Genomic DNA, 10,715 nt, shown 5'->3' with positions numbered 1-10,715 from the left:
TTCCTAAGAGCTGACTACGGTGGCCCATTCAGCTGTCCTCCTCTGTGGGCTCTGCAGGAGTTGAGTAAGGCCCTCCCCTGGAACCTAGGCCAGTGCCAGCTACGAAATGGTTCACAGATGACCAGGCAGGCCTGCTTGAGAAGGGAGGGGGCTCAGTGACCTCACACTGGGATCATATGCCACCCCCTCTGGTTTCCCAGTGGGTGCGGAGCTGTCTGGGCCCATACTGAAGGGGGAGGAGGAAGCCCAGAGACCTGGAACCTCAGCCCCAGGCCTGGGCCAGGGAGAAAGGAGGGAGTGTGGGCCTCACTGGGGCCCGGGGCCCACCTGGAGCTTGGCAGCGTTTCTGGGTCAGGGCAGGGAGAGGAAGTACACAGAGAGAGTGGCTCCAGGCTTGGCCATCTGGGCTGAAATGCTGGCTGCTAGGGCTGGGGTGAGGAAAGAGGGCTGGGGCTGGGGCCTGGAGAGTGGATTAGTCTCCCCTGGGCCACAGGATTGGAGCCCTCAACTTCAGGGCAGCCAGTGTGGAGTGGAAGCCCAGGGCTCCTGTGGGCAGAAGGCAGCAGGCATTCTGGGAGAGGTGGTCTTGGCAGCTGTATTTAGGTTCCAAGGTGGAGCCCACCCTAATCCGCAGCCCCATGTGTGACCCTGGGTGAGTCGCTCCTTCCCTTGGCCTCACTTTCCCATCTTCAGGGAGAGATGCTGCCCCACCCTGACTGCTCTGTGCTGGGGTGAGAGAGTCAGCCAGACCCTCGTTGGTTGCAGAGTTGATGCCAGATTCTGCTTTGCCATGGGTTAGGGAGGGTCCTCTGGGCAAGCAGCTGATTTTGAGGGCCTCAGCTTCCCCAGTTCATCAGTTTCTCTCAAGGTTCCTTCTACCTCGGACATTCCGGGGCTTTATGACAGGCTGCCGACATGTACGAGGGAGATGTGCGTGTCCTCTTCTCTGGGCTTCCGGAGGACTGGAGGGGACCTGTAGGTGGTGGTTTGGGGAATGGGGAGATTTTTAGATCCTGATGGAATATCTGGAGGTGAGCTGAGCAGAGCTGTCACATCTCCATTTAACACGTGGAAACCTGAGACCCAGAGATATCACATGGTGACCCCCTCTTAGAGCCCTGGCCTCTCCCGAGGGCTCTGCCCTCGGCCCAGCCCTGGGTGACTTGATTGGAAAAGCACTCACACTCCCCGAGGCGCTGTCTGTGTGTGTTCAGATGTCCACGCTTGACTGGTCCCCAGCTTCCGCCTGTGTTGAGAGGGGCAGAGCCATCCAAGCCTGGGGTCATCTTGTCCCTGACTGCACCGTTTTCTGCAAAGGATGTCATGTCATTAAATATATCGGTGGCCTTTGGGAGGAAGTCTGGGGGGGGCGGTGGCAGCGGTGGTCGCCTGGCCAGCCTGGAGTGCTTTAGCGTGACCTCACGGAGCTTGTCTATGCTTTTCCCCGAATGGGGTGACCTGGCCCCAGTCTCCCCCTTCTTCCTAGTGAAGATCCTGCTCCTGGTCCAGCCTTATTCCTGGAGGAACAGTGGATGCAGGAAGTCGTCATTGCCTGCCAGACAGGCCACCTCCTGGGGCAGAGGCCATGACCTTAACCATGAGTGTCCCCTGTTCCCCCACCCCCACCCCTGCCCAGAGATCCAGAGACTGAAAGGTTGACACTGTCCTTGGAGGCGGATGTGTGCAGGACTGCCTGGCTGGGGACTTCACCGGTCACCACCACCCACCCTCGTCCCAACAGGAAACCTGACAGCTCTGAGCCTTCCAGACACCCATTGTGTGGGGACTGGTGTGGGCTCCGATGCTTCCCCTGTCAGGACTCCTGTCGCCCCTAGCCTCCTCCTGTCCCTTGACAAAGCTAGCTGTTAAAGAAAGTTCCAGACTGTTTCCACTCCCTGTCTCTGCATTCAGTACTGCTCAACCTTATGATCTTTGCTCCTTTCAGCCCCCTGGGTTCAAATCTTGCCTCCTAGTGCAAGCCCTGTGACTTTAGGGAACTCACCTACCCTCGTTCTGCCTCTTGACATTTCTTTTGGAGAAAGAAATAACCATCTGCTTCTTAGGATTATTCTGAAATTAAATGAGATGATGTGGGTAAAATGCTGGGAATAGGACCTGGGACATAGTGCATGCTAGATGCAGCTCAGCTACCATGATTAGGATTAAACCTAAACTCCACCCTCAAACCTCTCGAGGTCAAACTTGTAACCCTCCTGTTAAGAAGCCTTGGGTTTCTGTAGTGCCCCACGCATGACCATCTCTCTTCCCCTGGGGGAGGCTGGTGTTTGAAGATAACTGGTTGTGGTTGCTGTTATCATCCCCCCTGTACAGAATGGCCTGTCGATGAAGGCTGTGCTCTTCTGTTTTATGCTCAGCTGCAGAAATGGGTGATCTGTCTTAAGACTGGAGGAAAAACTATGCTTTATGGGCAGTTTAAGGCTTTTCAAAGGTAATTTTGGCAATACGCTTTTTAAAAATCTTTTTATCTTTTCTCATTGACCTCAGTCAACCCTGACACCCCAGAGGGATTCAAGACTGCCTTGGGCTAGCCTCCCTCCCCTGCATCTGGTGACCCTGCTGACCCAGCCCTGGCCTGGCCCATGATGTACCTGGACTTTCAGCCCAGCCCTGATGCCACCCACTGCTGCTTTTCCAGCAGGGATGCTGATGGTTTTCTGCCCAGAGGGGAGTTTTTTGGGTCCATCCCTCCCTGGTCGTCACAAGTAGCCTCCTGTGTCCCCATTATTCAAACTGACTATTGGGGTATACCAGGAGCCAGGAGGAGGGTGTCTGTCCTTGGAGTCAGAGTAGACTTTTTAAAGGAGGGGGTGCTTCAATTTGCAATTGCAAAAATGTGGAACCAAGTCAAATGCCCATCAATCAATGAGTGGATAAAGAAACTGCGAGAGAGAGATATATATGAAATATATATAATATATATATATACACACACATATACATACAGATTGAGCTTTCCAGCCCTGCTGATGTGAAAGCCTCAATACCTATAGGGTACTGAGTGAGGGTGATTTGGGGACTGCAGCCCTGTCCCCCCTAAAGAAGCACATGGGAGGGGTGGGAGCTGGGCCTATTGAGGAGCCCCTTTGGAGGTGGCAGAATAAGACCAGACTTTTATTTATTCCATCATGTATATATATACACATATATATGTATATACAGACATATATATGTATGTGCATATATATATGATGGAATACTACTCTGCCATAAAAAGGAGTGAATTAATGGCATTCCCAGCAACCTGGATGAGAATTGGAGAATATTACTCTAAGTGAAGTAACTCAGGAAAGGAACACCAAACATTGTATATTTTCACTCATAAGTGGGAGCTAAGTTATGAGGATGCAAAGGCAGAAAAATGACACAGTGGACTTTAGGAACTTGGGGAATAGGTGGAAAGGGGGTGAGGGATAAAAGACTACAAATTGGGTTTAGTGTATACTGCTTGGGATATGGGTGCACCAAAATCTCACAAATCACCACTAAAGAACTTACTCACGTAACCAAATACCAACTGTTCCCCAAAAACCTATGGAAATAAAAAATTTAAAAAATAAAAATAAAAATAAAGGAGGGGATGCTTGAGCTGGGTCCTGAAGGGTAAGCAGGAATTCACCAGGTGGGTGCAGAGGGAAGAGCTTGGTGGCAGCCGTCCAGGTCCCACCAACAGGGCGAAGACTGGTGGTGGGAAAGAGTGGAGGATGACCAAGGGCTCTGGAATGGGTTGGGGTACAAGCGGGAGATGGTCGCTTTGTGGCACAGCTTGGTGTCTGAGAGTTTGCCTGGGGAGGCTTTTGAGGGGAGGGTGAAGGTGCTGTTGGTGGGGTTGCATCAGATCTGATTTAGCCAGCCCCAGTACCCACGCCCCTACTCACTAAACACGCATGTTTCCAGGCCCCATCCAGACCCACTGAACTGAGTGTCTTGAGGGAAACCTAGAAATATGTCTGTTCACTGAGCGAGGGTGATTTGGGGGCTGTAGCCCTGTCCCCCATAAAGCAGCACATGGGAGAGGTGGGAGCTGGGCCTATTCAGGAGCCCCTCTGGAGTGGCAGAATAAGACCAGACAGACATTTAGCCTTGTAGGTACTGAGGCTCTCACATCGGCAGGGCTGGAAAGCCCGATCTGTTGGTCTGTCACAGGAAGCAGTGGTAGTAATGGTGGTGATGGGCACTGGAAGTGGGCTTCTCCTGATCAGAGGGAGGAAACCACAGGGGCGCTGGCGGGAGGTGGGAGCAGCAGATGGGGAGCTAGTTCCTGAGCAAGATTGATTCCAGGTCCCCTGCTGAGCTGTGCAGGGAGCAGCCTTTATCTGCTCTGGTCTTGGGCCAGGAGGAGGGACACGGAGCTTGGGCCCTTTCTCTTCTAGCTCTGGCCCTGCCCCCTTCCCACTCAGTACCTGGCGAGTACCTGCCCCAGGCCCGTGGAGATGCTCGGCTGGGCTGGTTGGCGATGCCCATTCCCGTCCCAAGGGCAGAAATGCACAAGCTTCCTCCATTTCACTAGCTGACCCTCCTTCCTCCACAAGGCAGATGGATTGGGGGTCCATAGCTTCTCCCTGTAGGTAGGGAAACTAAGGCACAGAGAAGAACTTGAAAAGCTGAAACGGGGAGACCATGCCAGACCTTTGGAGCCCAACTGTGTTTACAGATGAGGTCCTGAGTTCCAAGTCACTGCTCCCTCTCCCCTCCACACATACTCCTCAGACATCTGAGGGCCCAGGCCAAGACCACTTGCCCACACCACTGATAACAGTGAGTTGACTGTGAGCCTCCCGTCCCCTCCAGGGGGGACTAGTACCTGGCTGATCAGAGGGTTCCTGCTTTGGGAAACAAAATGGGCCAGATGAACTCAGGCCCTGGGAGCAGGAGCGTTGCCCCGGCCCTAAGCAGGACTTCCTGGGTGGGAGTCCCTCACCCCCAGAACCCGTGGACCTGGCTGTGGAGGTTAGTCATCCCTGGAAGTGCCACGGTGTGGACAGGTGGCGCTCGGAGCCCCACCTGTGTGAGGAGGCGCTGAACTGGGTTCTGGTGGTTTGGCCAGAGGAGGATGCATGCTAAGAAGGTCCCCCCAGCTTGCCTGGGGACTGAGTGACTGCGTGTAGGCTCTGTCCATGGGCTTCTTTTTAAAGACGTTCCTGCACCATGTCTGCTGTGGAAAGGAGATAGGGCAATGCCTCCAAGCTTATCCAACCTGCAACCTCTACAGGCTGCATGTGGCCCAAGATGGCTTTCAGTGCTGCCCAACACAGATTCATACATGTTCTTAAAACATTATGAGGTTTTTTTGTTTTTGTTTTTGTTTTATCATCAGCTGTGGTTAGTGTGAGTGTATTTTATATGTGGCCTGACAATTCTTCTTCCAATGTGGCCCAGGGAAGCCAAAAGATTGGGCACCCCTGGCCTAACCTGAAGGAAGCTAAGGGTGTCCTCTTGGGCACCCTGGTTTTCCATCTTCCCCGTGGGATTGGAAGAGGGGACCAGGGCAGCTGACGGCTCCGGACTTCCCAGACTGGATTTGGTGGAGTAACACCCCTCCTGCCCCTCCCCCCTGGTCAGGGAAGGCGCCTGGCTTCCAGCTGTGAGACGGGCTCCTCCGGACTAGGGGCCCTCCCCGCTGGCTGAGAGAGCTAGGGAGGGGGCTTCCTCTGTGACGTGCAAAACCCGGCCTGGATTTCTGCCCAGACGGCCCGGCACCCTCCAGGGACCCACCTTTCTCCCACTGTTCTGGAAGAAGACCCCCAAGACGGCCTCAAGCACCTGCGGTGACTCACACTCACCCCCCACCCCTAAGTTTGAATGTTGAGAGCCCCAGGCTAAGACCACTTGCCTCTGCCACTTTCCATGTGGCTGAGGCAAGACCTCCTTGCCAAGGCCTCAGTTTCCCCCTCTGTACTTCAAAGGGTGCAGCTCAGGCAGGTGTCTTAATAATTTAAACGACGAATGTTGCTAAAGGGATAAGGGGCGGGGAGAGGGAGAGATCACTGTGGGCCATGGTCAGGGAAGGGTGGAGGAGCTGGGCCCTGAAAGGGTGGACTTTGATCAGGTGGAGAAAATAGCCAAGAAGGCAGTCCCTGCTGGCAGCACAGCAGAGAGAAGTGAGAATTAGGGAGAGCGGAGGTGAGGCTGGAAGGGACTTTGGTTGGGGCAAGATTATTTGGGGTCCAAATAACAAGGAAGGATGTTTAGATGTATTGCCATTGTGCTCTGGGGAGCCATGGAAGGTTCTTCAGCTGAGGAGTGACTTGGAGAAAGCTTTTCAGCCAATCCAATAGAGGGAGTTGGCACCTTTCCTTATGCCACCCTGAGTTTCTGGTCCCTATAGTAGGGTAGGGATTATTCTGCCCCGCCTTCAGTGCTTTGAGTGCTTGAAACACACACCATAATTTTAATTATATAAAAATGACATGTGTATCAGACGGGACAACCTTTAAAATGTAAAGAAGAGGCAAGTATCCTGCATCACAGGGAAGTCTTTCAACCTGGCTGGGCCCGGGCCTGCGGAGCAGTCAGGGTCCTTTCTCAGCCCAGCGAGCCTGGGGCAGGAACGCACACTAATTGAAGGTGACGGTCCCCACGCGTGCATCCTGCCCTGGGCTCCGGAGGGCGCACAAGCAGGTATGCACCGTCTACCCGCGCTGGCGGGATTGGGTGCCTGGTGCGCCCTCAGGTCGACGGTCGAACCCTCGGGCGCGGGGGTAGGAGCCAGGACCCTCGGGGGGACCCATCTGGGGTCCCGGGGAAACTCCGGGCCGCCTCGTCCCGCTAACTCCAGGCCGGGATTTCTCCCGCACTGACTTTCCGGGCCGGTGCCAGCCCGGCCTCCCGGTCCCCAGCCCCCGCCGCGGGGCCGGCTGCTCTAGGAGCGGGAGTGGGCAGGAGGCGGAGGAGGAGTTTGAGCGACTTTGTGGGGCAGCCTGGGCCTTGGCGGCCGCTCGGGCGAGCGCGGGAGAACGCGGGGGCGCCCGCCGGGCGGTCCGGAGCGGCCGATGGGGCCCGTGTGAGCGCGCCCAGGCCCGGCCCGGTGCCCGGCGGGCGGCAGCATGTCCGCGGGCGGCAGCGCCAGGAAGAGCACCGGGAGGTCCTCCTACTACTACCGGCTGCTGAGGCGGCCCCGGCTGCAGCGACAGAGGAGCCGCTCCCGCAGCCGGACCCGGCCTGCCAGGGGTAGGCGCCACCCCGACCCCTGACCCCTAGACCCTCCCAAGGCCACTAAGCCACCTGATGCCCTGGGATGCTAGGGACCGGCATCCTCCTTCCAGCCATTTGCGGGGGGTTTTTCTCATCCGCCCCTTCCTGAGTCTCCGGACCCCCCACTCCTCCCGCTTCTGCCTAGTCCTCCTCTCTCCGGGGGAACCTGAGGCTCTAGGGTCTTCTTTTAAGCCACGGGCAGGGAGAGGGGAGCCTGGAATCTTTCTCCGCACCTCAGATCAGACCTCCTACCCCACTGTGCCTCAGTTGACTCAGCAGCCGGGCAATAAAGTAACCTAGGGTGGATCTTGGCTTTCCCACACCTTGCCTTCCCAGCCCTGGCCGCGGACTTCTTTCTTCCATTTCCAGGAACTTAAGGGGCTCCCCACTCTTGGGTGCTTGGACAAGTGGGTGGACCTCAGGGAAGGAACCGGGACCCCTCGAGCGGGTGGGCGCCAACTCCTTTGCAAAGTTTCTTTCCATCAAGCTCATGAGGCAGGACGAGACGGAGGGGGAGGTGCGAGCAGCATTTTCTTTTTCCAGTAACAGGATCCTCGGCTGGAAATGCGTGTGATCCAGGGGGCTGCGTTTGGGCGGGTGGGGGCCGGGACTTCCTTCCCTGGCGGAGTGGGAGGGAGGGAAGCCCCCTGGGAGGAGGAGGCCTTCAAAGGGGCTCTGGGGAGGCTGGAGTCCTGGGCAGAGGTTCAGGCCCACCGAGGGTGCCCGTGGGGTGGAAGGGAGGAGAAAGACGGCGCCTTAGCCGGGACCTGGGCCGAGTTGACACCATCAGGTCATCTTGAAAGTGGGAAGCCGGGCCCTGTGCCAACAAATGCCATGCAGGGGCCGCATTCCCACCCTGCACGCTGCCGATGTGTGACCTGGGCTGAGCTGCCTCTGAACTTCAGTTTTCTTGTCAGTGTGAGGGTAAATGAAGCAGGCAGGCAGTGTTCATTTGCTTCCCCATTCCCACAGTCAGGACTAAGCAGCAGTCCAGGGCTTCCTCAGAAAGTGGTGACTTCCCCATGCGCAGAAGGGTTCAAGCTGAGGTTAAGGGTATGCACAGGTGTGTGCTGGTAGTTCAGTCCTCAAGGGTCTCTCAAAGCCTGTGATCCCCCAGCTCCTGCCTTTCCTGAAGTCTTAGTAAGTACAGAATTAACAGTACTAAGCCTTTAGTACTCCCTCCCCCTGGAGGGAGTACTAAAGACCTGGGGAAAGGCTTTGTCTCAGAGGTTCAGGTTTTGATTCTTCTATCTCTGTCCTTCTATCTCTGTCCTTCAATTTAATTCTGTACTTTCTAAGACCTGGGGAAAGGCTTGTACTATCAATTCTGTGCTTACTACCTCCCCCTGGACTTGGTCTGGGAGACTGGGAATCTGAGCTCAAGCTTTGTGACTTTGGGCAAGTCATTTCACCCCTTTCTGAGCTTAGTTTTCCTGGTTGTGAAATGGACCTGCCATATGCGGAGGATTCAGTGAAGAAACTGAGAAATGGGAGCTGTGAAAATGCCCAGTACTGTTTAGACCACCCTGGGGCCTCTCCTTCTGCACCCACCTCACGTCACCTCACCCCCTCCGCCCGCCCCCCCTTGCCTCAGAAATGCCCTGCATGACCTTTCCCTCTTCTCAGCTCAGCCCAGTTCCATCCCTGACTGTAACAGGAGTCCCACTCCTGCTCAGCTGACCGGGCAGGGGATAATCAATGTGTCAGGGGCTGTCACCTGAGCCCCAGCTCCCAGACCCCACATGCACAGGATCACTGCTTTGTGTCCCCGCCTTAAAGGAGCTCACAGCCTGCAGAGAATGGGGAGGAGACTGTCTCTGAACAGAAGTTATATCTGGGGAAACCAGGGAGAGCTTCACAGAGGAGGTGACATTTGGATGGGATCTCACAAAATGGATAGGATTTCCCTTGGCAGAGGGAGTCATTGAGTCAGATCTGAGTTCAAGCCTCAGCTGTGCACACAACTATTCTTCAGCCAGTTACCTCTCCAAGCCTCAGTGACGTCGTGTTGTCAGTGGGGCTAGCAGTGACAGGGTCATGTGAGGGCCAGAAGCCAGTGCCCGGGACTAAGGCTGAAGCTGAGGGTGAGCTACTGTCCTCTCTCTGGACAGAATGAACAGACTGTGCAGTCAGGGAGAAGGAAAACGACTTGGGTGTTGAGGATAGAGTTCCTACTGGGGTTGGGGAGGAGGGTGGATTGGGAAAGGGGCTGGGTCGGTGGGTGGGGAAGGGCAGGCAACAGTAGTTTGGATTTGATAAAGGGCTTTGAACTTTGGGAGGCCAAGGCAGGAGGAATCCCTGAGCGCAGGAGTTCAAGACCAGGCTGGGCAACATAGCAAGACCCGGTCTCAATATTTTTGTTTTTGTTTTTGTTTTTTTTTAAAAAAGGCATTGAGTGATGAGGAGTGAGTTAGAGCTGCAGCCAGGGTGTGGGGTGGAGGCTGGAGGCACCCTGTCCTCCTTGGTGGGAGGCAGCTGGGGCAGCCATTGCCCTCTCTCCACTAAAGCCTCAGACACCTGACTCTGCCCCAGAGCCACAACCACCTGCTGAGGGCAGGGCCCCACCCAGGGAGAAACTCAGGCTGAGGAAGCTACCCCGTGGCCTTTGAGCCAGTCCCTTCTGACCTTGAACTTCAGTCTCCCTATCCATCTGGGGACTTGGTCCCATCATATGGTAGCATCAGACCTCAGAGGAATGGGTGGTGCCTAGCATCTCAGCTTGGATCAGACTCTTGCCCCCACACCCTTTCTGGCCTCTGGCACTAGTATGGAAGGAAAATGACCAAGAACTCAGGCTGCGTATTTGTTCAGAAACAGAAAAGTGCAAGGAAGAGTTGGTAGCTGCCAGGTTCTGCAACTGGCCAGGTTGGGGGAAGGGACCAGGGCTTTGTCCCTGGTAGGGCTGTGAGTGAGGGACAGTGTCTGCAGTCTCCCTAGTTTGACCCAATAAGGGGCTTAGGCTCTACCCTTTTCTGGGCTTCCGTTTCCCCGTCTGAAGAACAGGCAGAGTGAGACCTGCTGTGGTAGGGGGTAGAGCACGAAGCTGGAGGGTAGCTGGAAGTGGGTTAGAAACACTGACCTTCAGAGGGCGAGGGCCGTTTGCCATTTCCCACTGTATCCCTGACTCCACCTGAAGGCTGGGCATGCCCTATGGATTTGGGGGGATCCTGTCCCCCAAAGGGTGTCATAAGCAAGGTGCCTCCCCACCTAGTCACACCAAGAAAAGTTTTGTCTCTGACCCATGTTTCCCCAGGGCTGCTAGGAGAAACAGAAATTTTCCTGTAGCCCTGGATAAAGTTCTGATCCTTTCATTCAGCCAGCCAGCAGCTCTTAAGCACTTACTATGTGCTGGTCTTCAGCTTGGGTGCAGGGGCACATGGAGATGAGTCACATGTGCTCCCAGCCCTCGCCAAGCCCCCAGTCTGTAGGGGAGGCCAGCTTGTTGGGGTGCACGAGGGCACAGGGCTCTTTCTAGGGGACAGAGCAGTGGTTAGTGGGAGGCA

The 10,715-nt window shown here is 55.6% G+C and overlaps 1 protein-coding gene across 43 annotated transcripts in view; it reads left to right on the top strand.

The window, feature by feature from the left end:
- DAB2IP (DAB2 interacting protein) overlaps window positions 1-10,715 on the top strand; it is a 216,321-nt gene that overhangs the window by 76,960 nt on the left and 128,646 nt on the right. For 7 of the 43 annotated variants that reach the window (XR_013405609.1, XR_013405608.1, XR_013405607.1 and 4 more), the window contains exon 1: window positions 6,863-7,188. The exons of 25 other annotated variants lie outside the window; for them this stretch is intronic. Coding sequence is in view for 8 of the 18 variants with exons in the window: in XM_028834891.2 (XP_028690724.1) it covers window positions 7,065-7,188 (124 nt within the window). In the remaining 10 variants the exon portion in view is untranslated. Of the gene's footprint in view, window positions 1-6,837; window positions 7,189-10,715 lie in introns of those variants that run through there. 11 more of the 43 variants (XR_013405615.1, XR_013405613.1, XM_077968119.1 and 8 more) reach the window with 3 other exon arrangements.

The sequence above is a fragment of the Macaca mulatta genome, chromosome 15, assembly GCF_049350105.2.
Source record: "Macaca mulatta isolate MMU2019108-1 chromosome 15, T2T-MMU8v2.0, whole genome shotgun sequence".
NCBI classification, from domain to species: Eukaryota; Metazoa; Chordata; class Mammalia; order Primates; family Cercopithecidae; genus Macaca; species Macaca mulatta.
This window is presented reverse-complemented; position numbering and strand designations above follow the sequence as displayed.